This window comes from Macaca thibetana, chromosome 14 (genome assembly GCF_024542745.1).
Source record: "Macaca thibetana thibetana isolate TM-01 chromosome 14, ASM2454274v1, whole genome shotgun sequence".
Taxonomy (NCBI): domain Eukaryota; kingdom Metazoa; phylum Chordata; class Mammalia; order Primates; family Cercopithecidae; genus Macaca; species Macaca thibetana.
This window is the reverse complement of record NC_065591.1, coordinates 16,299,022-16,321,417: the sequence shown is the minus strand read 5'-3', so window position 1 is coordinate 16,321,417 and position 22,396 is coordinate 16,299,022. Positions and strand designations below refer to the sequence as shown.

The 22,396-nt window shown below is 39.9% G+C and overlaps 2 protein-coding genes across 2 annotated transcripts in view; one reads left to right on the top strand and one right to left on the bottom strand.

Moving 5' to 3' along the window:
• LOC126936113 (olfactory receptor 5M1) overlaps positions 1 to 22,396 on the bottom strand; it is a 270,162-nt gene that overhangs the window by 155,564 nt on the left and 92,202 nt on the right. The gene's annotated exons all lie outside the window — the stretch shown is intronic.
• The window catches only part of LOC126936101 (putative fatty acid desaturase 2-like protein FADS2B), a 38,710-nt gene that overhangs the window by 13,931 nt on the left and 2,383 nt on the right, over positions 1 to 22,396 (top strand). The window contains exons 3-10 of the mRNA XM_050758543.1: positions 771 to 968; positions 2,305 to 2,406; positions 8,836 to 8,961; positions 12,021 to 12,081; positions 17,856 to 17,932; positions 18,128 to 18,225; positions 19,226 to 19,322; positions 20,064 to 20,143. Coding sequence (XP_050614500.1) covers positions 771 to 968; positions 2,305 to 2,406; positions 8,836 to 8,961; positions 12,021 to 12,081; positions 17,856 to 17,932; positions 18,128 to 18,225; positions 19,226 to 19,322; positions 20,064 to 20,143 — 839 coding nt within the window. The remainder of the gene's footprint in view (positions 1 to 770; positions 969 to 2,304; positions 2,407 to 8,835; positions 8,962 to 12,020; positions 12,082 to 17,855; positions 17,933 to 18,127; positions 18,226 to 19,225; positions 19,323 to 20,063; positions 20,144 to 22,396) is intronic.

Sequence of the window (22,396 nt, the reverse complement as noted above, 5' to 3'; positions counted from 1 at the left end):
ATAGTCAATAAGCCAAGAGATATTTCTTTCCAACCTTGTGTGCCTCCCAATATGTTGTGCAAGTTTGTAAACCAATGGTGATGTTGTGCATGCACACTCACACATGCACATACACACAGGGCCCTTAAACGAGGCCTCTCCAACTGAGTACACACACACTAATAAGCCCTGCCTTGTTTTGGGGGATCCACTAAGCAGCTCTCAGAAAATTCATCCTGAGAGCTAATCTAAGTGAACTATATTGTTCTACGATCTCCATCTTCCATGAAATAACCCTTTCTACACATTAAGCAACTGATGGCCTGGAAAGTACTTTCTAAACTATACCAGTAACTACGGTAACACAGATCCATATAGATGACCAAGTTCCCCCAAACAGAACCAGAGCTCACTCAACACCTGAAATAATCCTGATGGTTTAAAAGGCGACTGTTAGGCGTACGTATCTCTTTACCGCACTCTCCTCTCCTTCCCCCTCCCCTGAAAAAATCTAATTTTGAATTCCATAACAGGTTTAGGACAGTTTACAAGTCATTATTCATCTTTCACTTCTGCAGAAAACAACAAAAATTTTTCATAAATTTTTTTGAAGGTTTTATTTGCTGGTTCATTGTTTTGGGGTTTTAATTCTGGACAATTAAATGTATTAATAAAATTCTATTAATAAAAGAGATGTATACAAAATTAATAAAATAAATTATTAATTATGTTCATCTGTATTCCCTTTCCCCTGAAGGAGCTAATTTACTCTTTAAATATTTGTTTCATAGTCACAGTTGGTGAAAGATTTCCAAGAATTGCGGAGGATCATAGAGTCTATGAACATGTTCCACGCCAACCTGGGGTTCTTCTTTCTTCACTTCACCCAGATCTTAATGTTGGAAATGCTGGCGTGGCTAATACTGTATCATTTTGGCAGTGGCTGGCCTGTTACTATATTCATTTCCTTTCTTCTCACAATTTCTCAGGTAAGCAGGTATACTAAGCCCAGGCAGCGTCGTCATAAAAAGGCTCAGAATTTCTTCTCTCTTTAGATTGGTGCCAGCTGCTGCCTGACACTTCTTGGCAAGGTACTCATCAATGTCAGGCACTTACCAGCAAGTGACCAAGCTTCACTGGGCTTTGGTTCTCTCCGCTCTAAAGTGAGGATAATAATGAATGTGGAATTATTCTAAGAAGGACTGATCAGGCAAATGTGTAAAATATAAAGCACAGTGTCTGGCCTATGGTAAATGTTTAATTAATGACAATTGCTGCTTTTTGCCCTGTTTTATCCCCACCATCTCAGTGATTTAAGTTCTGTCCTTTGCCATGCAACACGCATATTTATCTTTCATTCTTTAACCAATCAACATTTATCAATGCATCAGACCACGAATTCTTCAAGGGCAGAGGTTATATCCTATAGAGAATAAGAACGTGTGAGTTCCTTCATAAATGACAAATAGCAACTGACACTTAGCAGGGCATTTGATAAATCTTTGTTGAATAAAGTATGAATCTCTGAACATAGCCTTCTATGAGCATGATACCATGTTGTCAATACAAAGGAAAAGTCAACATGCTCCCTGCTCCTGAGAGAACTCATCTAGTGGAGGAAATAGTCCTTCACAAACAGCTAAACACACTGCCTGGCACAATTCAATGTTATTAATCCCAAGGAAAGGAACAAGCATGTACTGTTGGAGCAGAAAAGAGCATCATTTAATTCTCATTAGAATCATTGGAAAGGGTTTTGTAGAGAATTAACTGCAATGTGTTTCCAGGTTCCAGAATTCTGGATGTTAATTCTTTTTCTTAAATCATCTTGTTTTATTTCTTGAAAAGTGACTTTTGGAAACAAGAAAGGAAACAAATATTTGTTTAGTGCATAGCATAAGCTGGACACTTTACATATACGTAAGTAGTACAACAACCCCGTGAGTCAGGTATTAGTGGCCCCTTTTATCAGATGAAGAACTGAAGGTGAGAGCTACCGAGTAACTTGCCCAGAGTCGTGAAGCTCGTTAATGGTGAAGAACAGTTTAGAATTCAAATCTGTCTGACACCAAAGACCATGGTCTTTGCACTCCATCCTGGAAACCTTTGAAAGTGACAAGGAGAGCATTGCAGGCTGAGACAACAAAGGCATAAAAGTTGGAAAGATCAGGCAGGATATGTATGGGAGATAGAAACTAATTTTGGCTGGAGGTCAAACAAGACCACCCACTGTTCTCAAATAAGGTTGTGAATCTAATATGGGACTCATTGATTGATTTCTTGTCAGGGTCCCAATTTCTCTAACAGTAACTTCATCTCTCCTAGGCCCAGAGCTCATTTTTGCAGCATGACGTGGGGCACCTTTCCATATTTAAGAAGTCCAAGTGGAATCACGTGATGCATAAATTTGTGATGTGCCATCTCAAGGTATGGGACATCAGGGAGCATGAGGGGGATTCCTGAACATGAGTCCCTAAGGAGTAGTTCCCATGTTTGTGCATGGATATCAGTAAAAAATGTTTGTGATACCCCACAAATAAATGTAAGTGTACTGACAAGGTAGATAATATATACTCATATATAATACAACATCATAAAATATGTGTTGAAATGAGAATTTTAAATTTTTTGTGAGGATTCATTTAGTTCTATTTAAGAAACTCTTATATTTTGTATTGCCCTGGTAGACTCTTTGGCTGAATCCCTGGCATCCCCCTGCCCTAAGGAGTCACCTCATAGAAGAAAGTGTGTGCCTCGAAAAATGACGATGTGCATTGTGGAATCATAAGTGGGAATATTCTTAGAAGGGATTTGAAGGTTTATTGTTGGGAAGCTAGGGGAGACCAGCAAGCCTGATTAGTCCTAGGGGTGGGGGCAAGGAGGGGGCAGCTATGAAGAAATAAAGGAAAAGATGCAAAACAGATACTAGTGAACAGAAAGACTAGTCAGGAAAAGCCAGGTGGCTCTGTTCAAGAGTGGAGGATTGCAAAATCCAGACTGCTGGAAAAAGCAGGTAGTGATATGACAGCTGGTCTTATCCCCGCTTACTTGGGCTCCAGGAAGCAGGTACACTGTCCTATGCACCACTGCAAGGCAGCACCTAGGAGAGTGCCTGGCGCATGGAGCGCCTCAATAAGCATTTGTTGAATGAAGGAATGAAAAAAAGAAAGAATGAGTGAGTGAGTGAATGAATGAATGAATGAATGAACCAGTTAACAGTGCAGGACTTCCAAGCATGGCTTCCAGCCCTGGCTCTGACTGTACTCATTGTGTGATCTTTAGTAAATCACATTCTATCTCTGGCCCTCAGTGTTCCCATCAGTAGTACTAGGAGTTAAACTAGATCTCTGCTTTTCTAGAACTTTCTAGATTTTGGTGACTATGTACTCTGGCCTAGAAGGGAAGCAAATGCCTCTGAGCCTTCCACTAAACCAAATCCTTGTGTTCAAACCAGAACCCCTTAGGAAAAACCCACGGGCACTGACTCAGAGCCTATTAGTTCTTCCCTAACACAGTGATTTTATACATATATCTCATTCTGGTTATCTGCTTCCCCAGCCCATAGTGGCTTGGAAGTAGCCAACTAATGAAAGAGTGAAGACAATGCTGGAGTCAGGCCCACAGAGAGTAGTGAGCAGTAACTACTCACAGCAAATGATAAGGAAACACAGATGGGGACTCACATTGTGTGAGCCTGACAAGTGCCGGGTTCAGAACTAGTCCCGTTAGGCTACTTTCTCAAGTAATTCTAATGACGTGAGGACATAGTACTCCTAGTTTTCAGTTGAAATTCATGTTCAGAGGGGTTAAGTATTTAAGCCAATGGCCATAAACTGGTCACTGGAGAATTCATCGCACAGCACTAAATATTGCAGGCAGTGGAGCAGAGCTGCTCAATGCTGGCTATCATTTGGAGCCACCTCAAGAACTTATTTTTTAAAGCCCTGATGCCTAAGCACCATCTCTAGATATTCTAAATTCATCTCCCGTAGAGTCTACACATCAGTGTTTTTTGAAAGTTCCCCAGGTGATTCGAACCTGCAAAAACGAACCCGCCTTCTGTGGGAATTCATGCACTCATGAGCTGGGTCACTTTGAACAAATTACTTAATGATTTTGAACCTCAGTTTCTTCAGCTGAAAAATGAGGATAGATGATGGCTTCAACCTGATTAGGATGTTGTTAGGATTATACTCAATGCTCATGTGGCATGCTCAACCAAGTGTCTGGCATACAGGAAATGCTTAATAATGGTTAGTTGTTACTAACCTAGGAACAGTCTTTCTATAATCAAAATGAAGACTCAGCATCAATAAGAAAAATGTTTAATCATTGAAGTATTAAGAAGATGGAGATAAATCACATCATCACTGAGTTGCAAGGTACCTGGAATCACCTACTTTTACCTACCCTCTCTCCCACTGATCAGTTTGAGCCTTAAGTCAATCGGATAACACAGAGTTGGATTTTGAGACGTGTCCCCCAAAATAGAATGACTAATAGGTTGTTATTTCATGTGACAGGTCACATTTGACCAGAAAATTCCTAAGGGCATTCTATTCCACCCTCTCTTCACCATCGTAAGATAGATGAGGCTGTTTCTGAATTCACTCAGAGATACTTACCACAGAATAAAAGCAGAGGTGGTTTCTTACGCTATTGTGAGTTTCAGGTAATAGGCCAGCCCATTTTTCCTCCTCTGTTCTGAGGAGTCAGAGGAAAGGTAAGACTCATCTGCCCTGGAGGTAGCTGGCAGTGGATTCAGTGCCAGTATGTGAAATACTTCAGATCAGCCCCACCCACGCTGGCACTTTAAAAAATAAATCACTGGTTTCCCATTGATCCAGATTTGTACACAGCTATTTCTACCTAAGCTGTGTCTCCAGACACAATTTTGCACTAGTCGAAATGAATATAACCTCGATGACTTGTGAACTGAGTAAGAAAATTGGAAATGGCTCTAAAAGCAAATCAAGTGTACTCTGCCTTTTTTGCAGGCAAAAACAGTGACTCATGAGCAAAATGAACATTGGCTTCAACTATGTGCAGGAGAGAAAACTACCTGTGGAGAGGAAAGGTGGGCAGGGAGGATGTAACAAAGAAAATTATAATGTAAACAGCAACATCCCCGCCTTAGACATGCATACAATTTTAAAGTTTAAAACTTAACCTCATGTCAATTGCCTCCCCCCACCACCTCCTGCAAAAGGCACCAATATGGAGATTCTTTAGAATTTTTATTCACCAACTGAGAAAAAATATATATGCTCTGGTCTTTCCAGTGTTTGCACAATAAAAGAGCACTTCCCAAAATAAACCGTGAAATGTTTGCATACATTTTGGACTACTGTGAAATACTAAAATCAAAATGGACTCCTTGTAGCATATTTTTCATATTCATCAGTATGCACATATAAATAAACTAAGAATCAAGTCTCATTACAGGGATAGTGGGACAGAACATTTGAAATTAAGATCTTCCTAGAAAATCTAGCCTATACTGATTCCATGATGACATCCTAAAACATTTTATTTTGGGGCCGGGCGCGGTGGCCTGTAATCCCAGCACTTTGGGAGGCCGAGACGGGCGGATCACGAGGTCAGGAGATCGAGACCATCCTGGCGAACACAGTGAAACCCCGTCTCTACTAAAAAATACAAAAAACTAGCCAGGCGAGGTGGCGGGCCGCCTGTAGTCCCAGTTACTCGGGAGGCTGAGGCAGGAAAATGGCGTAAACCCGGGAGGCGGAGCTTGCAGTGAGCTGAGATCCGGTCACTGCACTCCAGCCTGGGCGACAGAGTGAGACTCCATCTCAAAAAAAAAAAAAAATTTTATTTTGGTAAGGAAAGCGTCAAGCATGTTTTTTTCTGCAATCCTCTTAGAAGCCTCATCCATTTTATAGATGAGGAAATTGCCCAAGGTCACACACCTAAATAGATAGCCAAGTAGGGATTAAATATAGTCAGCTGGCGGAAGAGACCAAATGTGGGTTCTCAGGAGACTTAGTTGAAAAGGAGAATATCTCATCACATTGTCCTTGTTCAGTTATCTACTACTTCCATTGGATTATATGTTTCCTAAGTGTGGAAACCTCATTTTATCATGTTTATCTTTATGTTCCAAATGCCTAGCTCAGTAACTATCTGACACCTAGGACATAATTCAAAATAAATAATGAATGTGTGAATAAATACACAATTATAAGAGTAAGTGGCTCATATGCAATTTAAAAACTCTTTTATCATTTTATTTTATTTTTATTTATAATCGACACATAGTAATTGTATGTATTTATGAGGTACAGTGTGATGTTTCAATGCATATGTACGTTGTATAATGATCAAGTCAAGGTTGTTAGCATATTCATCACTTTAAACATTTATCATTTCTTTGTTGTAACATTCAATATCCTCTCTTCTAGCTATCTTGAAATATATAATACCTGATAATACCTGATTGTTAGCTACAGTCACCCTACTGCAGTGGTCCTCAATCTTTCTGGCACCAGGGACCAGTTTCATGGAAGACAATTTTCCCATGGACCAGTGGGTGGGGGGTGGTTTCAGGATGATTCAAACACATTACATTTATTGTGCACTTTATTTCTATTATTATTAGATTGTAATAATGAAATAATTATACAATTTACCATAATGTAGAATCAGCGGGAGCCCTGAGCTTGTTTTCCTGCAACTACTGGGTCCCATCTGGGGTGATGGGAGACAGTGACAGATCATCAGGCATTAGATTCTCATAAGGAGCATGTAACCTAGATCCCTCACATGTGCAGTTTACAACAGGCTTCGTGCTCCTGTGAGAATCTAATGCTGCAGCTGATCTCACAGGAGGCAGAGCTCAGGCTGTAATGAGAATGACGGGGAGCAGCTGTAAATACAGATGAAGCTTCCCTTGCTTGCCTGCCACTCACCTTCTGCTATGCAGCCCAGTTTCTAACAGGCCACAGACTGGTACCGGTCCGTGGCCCGGGGGTTGAGGACCCTTGCCCTAATGTGTAATAGAATGCCAAACTCATTTTTCCTGTCTAGCTGTAACTTTGTACCCATCGTATGCAATTTGATGGAAAAAACACAGAGCACTGATGGGGCCCTAGAAGGGGGGACAGAAATTGTTAAGTATAGTTTGTGACATGTTGAGGCTTAAGCATCATGAACTATCCATATATATATATAAAATATATATATATATCACATATATATCATGTATATATGATATTTCATGATACTCAAGCTCAACGTGTCACAAACTATACTTAACAATTTCTGTCCCCCCCCCTTCTGGGTGGGGAGGAGAGAGAGAGATCCATATATATATATATGTACACACACACACATATATATACACACACACACGTATACACACACACACACACACACACACACACACATATATATATATATTTGGAAAGTCCCCATTCAGGCATATGATTCAGGATATAGACTCAGGCTGGAGGGTTGCAAGAAGGTTAGGGAATGTTAATTGGGAATGAGATGGGGGTTGCTAAGAAACAACTGCAAAGAAGACTATGGAAACACAATGCTAATGCTCACAGATATTCAAATAAAGAGCCATCCCCTTCTACTACAGATGTTTGGTGTCCAGACCAGCATGCTCCTACAGAAATACAATGCACCACGTTAAAATGACACTTGCATTTCAATTTTCTAATAGTCATATTTAAAAGGTAACTTTATTACTCCACATATATTCAAAATAGTATTATTTCAACATGTAATCAATGTAAAAATTATTGATGAACTATTTTACATTCCTTTTTTCATACTGAATCTTCAAAATCCAGTAGGTGTTTTATGCTTACGGCTTGTCTTTATTCGGTCGCTTTTCAAGTGCTCAGTTGCTCAATAGCCACATGTGCTAATGGCTACTGCATTGGACAGAGCGGACTAGAACATGCATAGACTGCTTGCTAAGCTATGTCAAATATGCAATAAAAAACTACTACTGCTGCTCATTCTTCTGTAAATGATTAACATAAAGGAGGAAAAACTGAATATCCCAGCATGCCAACATTTTACATACGTCATCTCATAACTCCCCAGACCACCCACGGAAGTAAATGTGCTTATGTTATTTACCGGAGATAGAACTGAGCCTCAAAGAGGTTGGGTGACTTGCCCAAAACATGCAGCAGTATTTATACATCCAGTATATGTAACCAGGTTGATGTGCCTCCAAATTATTTGCTCTATTAAAATTTCAGACTTTCTATGGTAAAAAAAAAAAAAAAAAAAAAATCACAAACAACCTAATCAGAGGTGACTCAAGCTTGGCATCAGCTAAAGTCTTTTTATTCTCATTTATTTTTGTATGAGAGCATTGAAACCGAGACATGCAAGGATCTGAGCCAAGCCCCCCAAGGAGATCACTTCAGATCCTTGATTCTTTGAAACACTCATTGAAGTAAGATACCTGGGGCCGCTTCTTTTTCCCCAGAACTAATTAAAGTCTCGGAGCTAAGTCTTCTTTATATATAAAATAGAAACAATTCTCTCTGCCCCACCTACCTTCAGCTTTTTTTTTTTTTAAATGAAGATCAAATAAGAGAAGGATGGGAAAACATTTCTTTTCAACCAGCTTTTATGATTTTCATTACCAAGACTTTTAGCCTAAAGTTGAGTTTCTGGATCAGAGATTTATTTCTTTGTAAGCTATGAGTGCCTCTGTCCGATGAGTCATGCTGTGGCTCAGCAGTGGAGGCAAGCTAGAGAAACTCAGATGTCTTATTTTGACTTTGGGGATGCATGCAGAAAACTCTGAGAGTGAAGGGTATTTCAGGAAAGAATTATTTCAAGTAACGAGCCCTCTCTTCTCCTCAGGGCCTGTCAGCAAACTGGTGGAATTACCGGCACTTTCAACATCACGTAAAGCCAAACATCTACCCCAAAGACCCGGATATTGACATGGGCCCACTTTTTCTGCTCGGAGATTCACAGCCTGTCAAGGTACACTTAGAAATCTTGAGCACTGGGGAAATGTTCCTGGAAGTGGTTCCTGGAAAGGCTTACAGCCTTGCCTTGGAAAAATCAAGCCAGAAATTCTGGCTTCACACACAATCTGAGAACATTTCTCCTTCTTTTAGGCTCAAAATATAGATTTGAAATAACTGAATCTGGGGCTGTAAGAATACGAGGGCATTTAGAGTCGTAACCTTTAAGTCTATGACCTTAAAGATCATCCAGTCCAACCTCCCACAGCAGGAAATATGGGAATCCACATTACTCTGTTTGAGCAATCTCAGTGACAGATGGGTCCCTGCCCAGTGCCTGTCATTTTCTCTGAGGCAATACAAGCCAGTGTTAGATCATGGAACCAGATGACTGAGGTTGCAATGACCGTCTGAGGTTTAAACAGGACGTGGAGAAACATTCACTGAGCGAATATAGGTCAATATATTCAATAAGCACTAGGTCACGTACATTCACGTACCTAGTTATCTCAACTAATTCTAGCCCAGTTAGAAAACTTTACACTGTTATATTTCCTTCATGTCCATTTTGGTGCATTTATACATGAACTACAGCCCAAATGCCATGGAAGAGAGCTAGAGGTCTCACCTTTAATTTGAGCTTCTTAAACAACAGAAAAAGTGGGGGGAAGTCATCTTCAGAATTTCTCAGTTAATGATTACTTGTGAAAACTTCAACTTGAAACCATCATGTAAAGGACAACATCAATTACCAAGATTTTTAGGAGGGAGTCTTTCTTTTTTTTTTTTTTTTTTTTTTTTTTTTTTGAGACAGAGTTTCGCTCTGTCACCCAGGCTGGAGTACAGTGGCACAATCTCGGCTCACTGCAAGCTCCACCTCCTGAGTTCATGCCATTCTCCTACCTCAGCCTCCCGAGTAACTGGGACTACAGGTGCCCGCCACCACTCCCAGCTAATTTTTTATATTCTTTTTTTAGTAGAGGTGAGATTTCACCGTGTTAGCCAGGATGGTCTTGATCTCCTGACCTTGTGATCCGCCCGCCTCAGCCTCTCAAAGTGAGGAGGGAGTCTTTCTTAAGCAAAGGAGGTATAAGGATAACCAAAGAAAAGTGCCTCCCTTCAAGTGAAGTACCTGAGAGTCAGATACTTGGGAAGAGGTTGCTATCTCCTAGAAAAACTAGGAGTTTTATAAAAATAAAACGGTGTAGCCTCCTCAGTTGTTGCCTGTCTGGTCCATTAACCAAAAATTGTGCAACTTTTTGAAAGTAGTTTTTTTCATATTTGGGAGACTCACACTTTTCCCTAGCTGAAAGAGAAAACAAGGTCTCTTGCTTTGAAAAAATTCTTGGTGATGTGATCACAAATCAGTTGCTTTTGACAATGATTGCGCAAACACATTGGACTTCCCTGATGTTTGTGGATTTCTATGATCATCATTAGAATTGTAAAGTATTCATTTCTCCAATTGTCCCCTCATATCTCCCCTTCCTCCTACAGAGCAAGGGAGTTTGTCTCAGGGAAGTTCGTGAAGCAGCTTGAGTTCAGACATGCCTTCTGTAGAGCTATTTTCAGTACACAGGCTACCTCTTCACAAACAATAGAGGTTACTCTCCAAGTTCTCAAGCTGCTCCTGGGATATCCCTAAAACCTTAGAGTTCTATGTAATATAATTTCAAAGCTACTGCACAAGACGTTATTTAAAATTATTTATTTAAACTCTAAAATTCAGTACTTTCACATCAAAAGCATTTCTAATCAGCCCTGGGCTTTTCCTTTCTTCCTTCTTTACTGTCTGCCTTTCTAACACTTTATTCAAATGTTAAGTTTCTTCAGCAAGCATTTATTAATACTTCTATGTCCTGTGCTTATATCCTGGAAGACAGAATCCTACTTTGAGGTGATACTCACAATCTGTCCATTACGGTTTGTTCACTCCCACACACTTCCAACTAGTCCGTTTACCATGTTTCCTGCTACTAAAATGTTTAAAGGTTTAGGAATAACTGCAAATAGCTATTACTACCTTATCACTATGATATTTCTTATAATTTTGGACAATAAGAGAAGGAAGGACCAACTATACAATCCAAATACAAGAAATCTATACATAGGAGGAAAGATATCAAAGGAAAGGAGAAAGTAAGAGTCAAACACTGCCCAGAGTTTTAACTGAATGAACATAGGCAAAAATACAGAGTGAGTGTGAATTATCATTTATTCATTAATTCCTTTAATAAACATTTATTGAGTGTCTGCTAGATACTAGAGATAGAACCATTACTTCTATCCTCCTTTCAAAGCGTTTGCTGCCTTTGTGCCCTGAATATATGCCAGATTAACTAAGGAGACTCCTAGAAAATGAATCAAATTCTCAGTAGTGAATGTAATATTATAATTATATTATTATATAGTAATTATATAATGTATAATAAATATTATATGTACTATCATCATGGGCTAAAATAATAAATGATAGTGTGACTTCCATGATGAGAACATAAAAGAAGAAAGATGAGACAGATAGGAGGGGCCATGACTATATATTTTATCATATTACCATTTAGTATCTTTTGGATGAATGAATTTAAAAGAAAATTCTTGACTGTGATGAATCAATCACACATCTGTTGGATGAATGAATGAATATGGAGCAGAATCCTAAATGCCATAGTTGAAGAAGCACAAGAAAAACTCAGAAATGTCCCATTTCAGTGAGCATTCCACCTCACATAAAGAGAAAAAAAATTCAAAATGATTCCCACAGGAACAAAAAAAATGATACGATTCCCACAGTCCAATGGAATATTCCATTTGTGATAGAATTACCCACATATAATGAAAGCAAGACGACGCCACAATATTTCTTCCTCCCATCCTGGTTCTGGTTCTTCTAGTGCCTCAGACTTGAAAGCTAATGAACACTGATCAGATGGCTCTTTCCATAATGATTTTAGACACACACACACACAAGCATGTGCACACACACACATACACACACACACATACACATGCATCCTTGAGTGTGATGACCAGAAGTATGGTCTCTTATTTTTGTTTTATTCTCTCTCCATTCAGTACGGCAAGAAGAAAATCAAATACATCAACTATGAAAAGCAGCACCTGTACTTCTACATGGGTGAGTCTCCCAGAGCCACATTCCTTATATCCCATTTCCTTGAAGCAAGTACTTGTCAAGGCAGAAGTCATAATTGGAATGCTCTCACAGAGACCAGCCCACGTCCTATTGCTATTGAGCAAAGCAGCATGTCTTATTTCAGACTCCCTGGGGTGGAAAGCTGCAAAGGGAGATGGAAAAATAAACAGCCTTTTTAAACAGCACCTCATCACTCTGAGAGTTGGATGGGGAAGGAGGGAGATACCCAATGAGGGAGGGAAGCCAGGCTCCCAGTCAAGGGACCTGCATCTAGGACTGTCATTCTGGAAAGACCAAACATCTATCAAGAGAAAAGAATAATGGTGTTTGGGTAGGGAGGAAGTAGAGATGGGGAGATAAATCTGAAGCATTGACAGTGTGACACCAGAAATGGAGAGGCCGGGGAACAAAGGGCACCTGCAGTGCTCTTGTGTGGAAGAAAGCTGTCTGCTCCCATGACCTGCATATAGCTGTGGGAAGGCATGAGACATATATATCTGAGTGTGGGCATGTGGGTCAAGTTTGAAGGAAAATACAGGTAGCTGCGTAAATCTGATACCAGTAAAAGAACATCATAAGCAAAGACTGCTCTTAACCAATATCAAACTCATAGCAGCTCACAAAAAAAGCTTTCAAGAAACCCCCAAATCTGCCCAACTAAAACATGTATCTGGGGAATAAACCAAAATCAGGGAAAGAACCAAACATTTCCTGTAGTCCAGTTGTTCTCAACCAGAGCAATTTTGCCTCCCAGGGGCAATGTCAAAAGACATTTTTTGGGTTATCGCAACAGAGGAGGAGGGAAGGTATTGGCAGTCAGTGGATAGAAGCCAGGGATGCTGCTAAACATTCTGCGATGCAAAGGAAGCCCCTCATAAAAATAATCATCTCACCCAAATTGTCAGCAGTGCTGGGCTTGAGAAACATAGTTGCGATGATCTGACTTGCCCACATGTAGGCCACAAATGGCCACCCCTATCATGCCAGAGGAAGATAGCAGGGGGCAAATTTTTTGAAGTGTGAGGTCGACCATCACTGCTGGATCCTCTACAGTGGGAATTCAGCCTTCCCCATCCTGCACTCGTCACCTGCCCCGCTGCTCTTGCAAAACCTAAAAGAGGAATGAGGACATTGGTGCCCCATTTTTAAAAGGTAGCTGATTCCCAGCCTGACTAGATGTGTGTCTGCAAAAGAAAACCCTGTTGGAGTTTCTTCTCTGAACTCTCCTGAGAAACATGTGTTTACCTCCCCTGTCTGAAGTGGGACAATATGCCCTTACCTTATGAGAAATGAGGGAATGGTGTGAATTCACTGCAAAATGCCCACTTCACAAACCACCCTACCACCACCAAGAGCTGCTTTATTGTGGCCTTTCCCAGCAAATGCTAGCTTAACATCTCGGGTACAAATGAGTCGTACTCAAACTGTCAAAAAGAAACAAAACCAGGCAGTTGTTAAAGGCAGCAAGACAAGTCCTATTCAGGCTATCGCACTAGGAGAGAGAGACTTCACCGTAAACCGAGCTTAATTCTCCTGACGCAAAAGTGAGAGAGAGGCTTTTTAAATGCTGGAGCATGCTAAAGGAAAAGTACTGAAAGACACTGGGAGATGGGGTGGGGGTGGAGGAGCTGGTTGGTAAGATTTGTCCAGACTGTCTGTGTCTGCTAACTGGTACTTATTAAAGGTAGGCGCCTATCCTCCCAAACAGACTGACGGATAAGAGCCCCATCCTTCTTGATGACTACATTTCAAAGGGATTGTTACCAGGCCCTTGAGAAATCCATTTCTGGAGTGTAGAAGCTACATCTCAAAAGAAGACACAAAGGATTTATAATTGTCAGTGTCCTAAAGTAAATGCTCTATAAAAAGGGGTGTCAGGTGCCTATAGTCAGACACTGGCCAGAATAAACAGTAAATTATTTTGGCAGCCCTGAGCTTTCTCAGGTAAAAACTTCAAGGATGCTGGGATTATCCCAGAGAGATAGCCTTGAGCTTTGAGGAACTATGCTAGCGTTTGTTCAAGTTTCTTCGTGTGGAGAGTGGATGAAATCATTTGTGCTGGGAGTCTGCAATTCTCGTAGGCCAAGGATGAGGCCTAGTTGAGAAGAGGGCTCAAAGGATCCTAACCAAAGTTTGACCAGGCAGACAGCCTTTGTCAAAAGCCAGAGGATCTCCTTAAGGATCCTCTGTGCCTGGGAAGCCTCAGTGATGCTGGGGGAAAGGCAGGTAAATAACTCTGACCAGGAAACGAGTATACCTTCTTCATCTCTGACACCTCAACACACTATAATGGGGCTAAATCCCAAAGATCCAGGGAGACTGAAGGACTCCAAGGAACTTGAAAACACTTGAAAGCTGGTAGCAGAAGCTGTTCAGGGATGCCTTCCTCAAAAATGACTCAAATCTCCCAAGCTTTCCTAGCTTCTTTGAGGCAGCTTGAACCTGGAGCTACTGATCTAATTCTTAGCCCCGTCTTTTAGACTTGAAATGTCCATTGCAGTCCAGGATGGGGCTGTGGATCTCCACTTGCATCTTTCCTTGGGGCCAGCATTCCAGGAATGCTGCATTAAGGAGATAGACTCCTGCTCACTTGCACTGGGGTCACATTTTTAAATTAAATACATTTACTGGATTTATTAAATAAATGTATTAAGTACGTTATAAAAATACAACACAGTAATCACAAAACAGATGCTGGATCATCCTAATACCAAAAACAGGGAGAGACAGAACAACAAAATGAGATTTTAGGCCAGTACCCCTGATGAACATCAATGCAAAAATCCTTACTAAAATACTGGCAAACCAAATCCAGCAGCACATCAAAAAGCTTATTCACCACAATTAAGTTGGAATTCAAGGCTGGTTCAACATACACAAATAAATAAATGTAATCCATCACATAAGCAGAACCAATGACAAAAACCACATGACTGTCTCAATTGATGCAGAAAAGGTCTTCAGTAAAATTCAACACCCCTTTATGCTAAAAAAAACTCTCAATAATCTAGGTATTAATGGAAAGTATCTCAAAATAATAAGAGATATTAACAACAAACACACAGCCAATATCATACTGAATGGGCAAAAGCTGGAAGCATTCCCTTTGAAAACTGGCACAAGACAACCTCTCTCACCACTCCTATTTAACATAGTATTGGAAGTTTCTGGCCAGGGCATTCAAGCAAGAGAAAGAAATAAAGCATATTCAAATAGGAACAGAGGAAGTCAAATTGTCTCTGTTTGCAGATGACATGATTGTATATTTAGAAAACCCCATCATCTCAGCCCAAAATCTCCTTAAACTAATAAGCAACTTCAGCAAAGTCTCAGGATACAAAATCAATATACAAAAACCACAAGCATTCCTATACACCAATAATAGACAAACAGAAAGCCAAATCATGAGTGAACTCTCATTCACAACTGTTACAAAGATAAGAAAATACCTAGGAATACAACTTACAAGGAACATAAAGGATCATTTCAAGTAGAACTACAAAGCACTGCTCAAGGAAATAAAGAAGGACACAAACAAATGTAAAAATATACCATGCTCAAGAATAGGAAGAATCAATATCATAAAAATGGCCATATTGCCCAAAGTAATGTGTAGATTCAATGCTATCCCCATCAAGGTACCATTGACTTTCTTCACAGAATTAGAAAAAACTACTTTAAATTTCATACGGAACCAAAAAAAAAAGCCCATATAGCCAAGACAATCCTAAGCAAAAAGAACAAAACTGAAGGTATCATGCTACCTGACTTCAAACTATACTACAAGTATACCAAACTATACTACAGTAACCAAAACAGTGTGGTACTGGTACCAAAACAGATATATAGACCAATGGAACAGAATAGAGGCCTAAGAAATAATGCCACACATCTACAACCTTCTGATCTTTGACAAACCTGACAAAAACAAGCAGTGGGGAAAGGATTCCCTATTTGATAAATGGTGTTGGGAAAACTGACTAGCCATATGCAGAAAACTGAAACTAGACCCCTTCCTTATACCTTATAAAAAATTAACTCAAGATGGACTAAAGACTTAAACATAAGACCTAAAACCATAAATACCCTAGAGGAAAACCTAGGCAAAACAATTCAGGACATAGGCATGGGCAAAGACTTCATGACTAAAACACCAAAAGCTATGGCAACAAAAGCCAAAATAGACAAATGGGATCTAATTAAACTAAAGAGCATCTGCAGAGCAAAAGAAACTATCATCAGAGTGAACAGGCAACCTACAGAATGGGAGAAAATTTATTTAATCTAGCCATCTGACAAGGGGCTAATATCCAGAATCTATAAGGAACTTAAACAAATTTACAAGAAAAAAACAAGCAACCCCATCAAAAAGTGGGCAAAGGATATGAACAGACACTTCTCAAAAGAAGACATTTATGCAGCCAACAAACATATGAAAAAAAACTCATAATCACTGGTCATTAGAGAAATGTAAATGAAAACCACAATATGATACCATCTCATGCCAGTTAGAATGGTGATCATTAAAAAGGCAGGAAAAAACAGATGCTGGAGAGGATGTGGAGAAATAGAAATGCTTTTATACTGTTGGTGGGAGTGTAAATTAGCTCAATCATTGTGGAAGACAGTGTGGTGATTCCTCAAGGATGTAGAACCAGAAATACCATTTGACCCAGCAATCCCATTACTGGGGATATACCCAAAGGATTATAAATCATTCTGCTATAAAGACACATGCACACATATGTTTACTGCAACACTATTCACAATAGCAAAGACTTGGAACCAACCCAAATGCCCATTAATGTTAGACTGAATAAAGAAAATGTGGCACATATATACCGTGGAAAGCTATGCAGTCATAAAAATGGATGAGTTCATGTCCTTTGCAGGGACATGGATGAAGCGGGAAACCATCATTCTCAGCAAACTAACACAGGAACAGAAAACCAAACACCGCATGTTCTCACTCATACGTGGGAGTTAAACAATGAGAACACACGGACACAGGAAGGGGAACATCACACACCAGGGGCTGTTGGTGGGTTGGGGGTTAGAGGAGGGATAACATTAGGAGAACAACCTAATGTAGATAGATGATGGGTTGATGGGTGCAGCAAACCACCAAGGCACGTGTAGACCTATGTAACAAACCTGCACGTTCTGCACATGTATTCCAGAACTTAAAGTATAATAAAAAAAAAAAGGATGCTGGAAAATATTTAGAGAAATGGGAAGATGGTCAGGATATGCTTTATTTTTAAAGGTAGTGTACCAAACAGTACTATAGGTAGCGTAATAGCAATTTTTAGAACATATATTAATATATCTATATTCAAAATGTTTATGGTAATATTTGGGTAGTAAGATTACAGGTGATTTTCCTCTTTTTACTTTTATTTTAGTTTCAAGGGTACATGTGCACGTTTGTTATACAGATAAATTGTGTGTCTCAGGAGGCATCACTACTCACAATAGCTAAGACACGGAATCAGCCTAAAGGCACATCAATGGTAGACTGCTTAGATAAAATGTGGTACGTATACACCATGGAATACTACACATCCATTCAAAAGAATAAGATAATGTCCTTTGCAGCAATATGGATGGAGATGGAGGCCATTATCCTAGGTGAACTAACGCAGGAACAGAAAACCCAACACTGCATGTTCTCACTTCTACGTGGGAGCTAAACATTAAATACACATGAACACATTCTGTTTATTTATTCAGCATCATTTTTTGTTCTATTTCAGTTGGGCTCCCACTCCTTATGCCAGTATATTTCAACCTGCAATCTATGCAAGTGATGTACCTTCGAAGATATTGGGTGGTGAGTAATGTGGCTCATTCTCTGAAACTAGACCAAGTAGAAGAGGGAAAATGAAAATGCTGTGTCCTCTCCAGATATAGCTTCCTTGAATAACAAGGCATAAGATTCAGCCAGAACGTGAAGGGACCCCAAGCCAATGAAGCAGAAATGAAATCATGTTCAGGGTGTGTAACTTTCAAGTGCTTTTCTCTGCAGGACATCGCCTGGGTTAGCAGCTTTTACATCCGATATTTCATCACATTTGGCCCATACTATGGAATCTTTGGGACTGTGTTGCTCATCTATTTGGTCAAGTAAGAATACTATTTTATTTCGGTAATCCAAATGATCCTCGTCAGATCCTTCCCCATCAGAGCTATTTGTCATCAGTTTTAAAACAGATTAGATTATGACATCATGCCCCATTTCTTGCAGCTGAGGTGTTTTTAAGCAAATGTGAAAAAAATTAGTTCAAATAGTTGAATAAGACGAGCCCTTTGCAAAAAAAAATTTGCCCAATCCCCATTTTTACCCACGTCCTGGATTCTTAAAGGAAGCATTTCAATTGAATCCTAAATCCTTAAAACTGTAATCTAGGTAGACATAGTAATCCCTACCAAAGAATGACAGGGAAGGAATTTTTTTTTAAGTTATTTTATGACTAGAGGTTTTCCCAATGCATTTTTTGTTTGAATAGTCCTCCCAATTTTCCAATGTAATCCTCCCTCATTCTGTTGTCAAGTTATTCTAAGTCCTAAATAATTATAAGAATAATGATAGCTACTATGCATCAGACACTTTGTTAAAGGCTTTACATGCTTTATCTTATTTGATGTAATCCTCACACAATGCTGCAGTGTAGATAGTATCATGCTCATTTTTCTGCTAAAGGAACTGAAGTTTAAGGAGATTAAATCATAGGCCCAAGGGCATGTAAGAGCAAGTAAGAGCCAAGGCCAGTGCCGAAACAGAACTTGAATCCAGCTCTTATCTGACGACAAAGCCCAGGCTGTCAACCAGTTTGCATGTGCCCTTAAATTTCCCTAGTGGTTTTGATCTTTGCACTAGAGCTACAGAAAACTTTAGAGGTTCTGCTCCCATACATTTGGCAGTCATGTGGCTGAATGCTTAGTGTGTCATCTCTTGATATAAAGGTCTTTCAGAGAAGAAAAAGATCACCATTTTACTGGAAACTTTGAGTCTCTTTCATTTCCTCCAGTGCTCAACCAGCTCTACCAGGGGTTATGCAAGCCCAGTGCTTGCTACTGAAACACCCTAAACAGTCATCACTTCCTCCTTTTATTCCTCCAAAAGGTTTCTTGAAAGTCCTTGGATTGCATATGTTACCCAGATGAGCCACATACCAATGAGAATGAGCACAGAGGAGAACCGAGACTGGCTCAGCACTCAGGTAATGATGGAGTTCCTCGGGGAGAATCTTTCTAACCACACTGATTTAGAACCCGGTCCCTCCCTTGACACACGGGGATTATGGGGATTACAATTCAAGATGAGATTTGAGTGCGGACACAGGCAAACTGTATCAATGGACAATTTGATGGGAAGAGGGCTAGGAAATGGGTGCTAGTTGACAGTTGGGGAAGAAATTATAGGGGTGTGGAGAATGTTCCCAGTCCACCTTTGGGTGGGGCCACAGAACCCATCAAGTCATGAGTCATGCATGGGTCCAAGTGGGGACAGTCTGAAAAACATCTCAAAAAATTAATCTTAGGTTCTATAATAGTGATGTTATCGACAAGCACAATTGGGAAAGTCACAAATCCTGTCACCTCTGGCCGCATGACTCCTGAGCAGTAAAGAATTATAGAAACTATGCCTCCATCTTATCAGAATTCAGGCCCCTCTCACAATCCTAACGTTATGGCCTTTTATTAGTTATACAAAAGCAGTTTAGTTTTGGGAAGGGCTACTATCATCCTTGCTTTAAGGTTAAACTACAAAATAAGTTCCTCCCAAAGTCAGCTTAGCCTACACCCAGGAATTACAAAGGACAGCTTGGAGATCAGAAGCAAGATGTAGTCAACTATGTCAGATTTATCTTACTGTCATAATTTTGCAAAGGTGGTCTCAAATATTTTCTTTGTTTGACACTTGGGCTCATTTATAACTAATATAAGCTTTTTCTTTGCAGGTCTTGGCCACCTGTAATATTGAACAGTCCTTTTTCAATGACTGGTTCACTGGGCACCTGAACTTCCAAATTGAGCACCAGTGAGTAACAAGAATAGTCCTTAGTAGGGCAAGTGCAGTCACTTATAACATCCCCATATATAATCCAGATCAGGCCCTAGGCTCAAGGTCTCAGAGAACCAGCATTTTCTACAGGCTGCTATCTTTCTATTAGCAATGATGGGGAAGAAAGGGAAGGAAGGATGGAAGGAAGGAAGGAAAGAAAGAAGGAAGGAAGGAAGGAAGGAAGGAAGGAAGGAAGGAAGGAAGGAAGGAAGGAAGGAAGGAAGGAAGGAAGGAGAGAGAAAGAAAACAAGAGAGAGAGAAAGGAAGGAAGGAAAGAAAGGAAAGAAAGAAAGAAAGAAAGAAAGAAAAAGGAAGGAAGGAAGAAAGAAAGGAAGGAAGGAAGGAAGGAAGGAAGGAAGGAAGGAAGGAAGGAAGGAAGGAAGGAAGGAAGGAAGGAAGGAAGGAAGGAAAGATTGTGAGTAAATAGAGTGAAATCTTGGAAAAGTGCCTGTGATTCCATTTTCAGATACCTGCAGGCTTGAGAAGTGGGTAACCAAGTTGTGTTGAAATTTAATTTAAATATCTATCTCTTTAGATCTGAAGTTATAAAATAATCAATGATAAAACCCATTCCCTGACGCAATATTCAAATGGTATTGGCAATACTTTGCCAATGAGTCAGTTAGGTGGCCATAAAATAAAGAGAAAATGGTAACACTTGGAGAGTTGATCTCCAGAATATTCAAGGGAGAGACTGTCCACATCCTCTTTACCTAAGCCATATTTTGGATAGTCAGAGAAGGAAAGAGCTCTTACACCTGCTCATTTAATTTTCTCATCCTTTCCTTCATGTTAGTTCTTTAAAGTCTCAGCAAAACAAGGAAGGACTATTATTCACATTTTATCAAAGATTAAGTTAAAACCCAGGAAAGTCACCTGGGTGATTAGTGGAAAATCTTAAATAAAAATCCATATCTCCTCACTCCTTATTCCTATCCCAGGACTTTTTGCTATATGCCATGACTAGAACTTATTGAATATTCATCTATTCATGGGATAGGAGTTAGATGGTGTTTGGGAACCTCCGCCTAGTCTCTTTGCTAAAACATAACAAGAGTCACCTTTACTCCAGTTCCCAATAAGTTCCTCATCTTCATCTGAGACCACCTCAGCCTGGACCTTTTTGGAAGGAAGGAAGGAAGGAAGGACCTTGTGAGTAAATAGAGTGAAATCTTGGAAAAGTGCCTGTGATTCCATTTTCAGATACCTGCAGGCTTGAGAAGTGGGTAACCAAGTTGTGTTGAAATTTAATTTAAATATCTATCTCTTTAGATCTGAAGTTATAAAATAATCAATGATAAAACCCATTATCAGCATTTTGGGCAAAGCCATTCGATAAGTCTCTAGGAAGTTCCAAACTTTCCCACATTTTCCTGTCTTATTCTGAGCCATCCAAACCGTTCCAACCTCTGCCTGTTACCCAGTTCCAAAGTCATTTCCACATTTTGAGGTATCTTTTCAGCAACATCCCACTTCCGGTTCCAATTTACTGTATTAGTCTGTTTTCACACTGCTGATAAAGTCATACCCGAGACTGGGAAGAAAATGACGTTTAATTGGAATTACAGTTCCAAATGGCTGGGGAGGACTCAGAATCATGGCGGGAGGCAAAAGGCACTTCTTACATGGCAGTGGCAAGAGAAAATGAGGAAGAAGCAGGAGAAAATGAGGAAGAAGAAAAGCAGGAACCCCTGATAAACCCATCAGGTCTCACGAGACTTATTCACTATCATGAGAATAGCAGGGGAAAGACTGGTCCCCATGACTCAATTACCTTCCCCTGGGTCCCTCCCACAACACGTGGGAATATGGGAGATACAATTCAAGTTGAGATTTGGGTGGGGGTACAGTCAAACCATATCAGATGGATAGAGAGAAAGAGAGAGACAAAGACAGAGACAGAGATGGGGGACAGGGGTATCTTCAGCTCCCCTAGGTAATTCAAAGTGATAGACAATCCATACCTTCATTTGACATGGCAAAATATAAACATATTCAATGAAGATAACATTTACTTTGTTAGCATTTCCCAAACATTCACCACCCACTTGGCTTGCAAGGTGTTAAGAGATAAGGATATTTTGGCAGCAGGTTTTTAACTTCCCAGAACAGCCGTATTGTGCAAGGTCAAGGTTGGGTCTGCATTGCTGATATAATTTTATTTGGTAACAGAAGGAAGAAATCTCAGAGTTTTTCTTTAGGTCTAAATTTTATATCCCTTGTATCTTT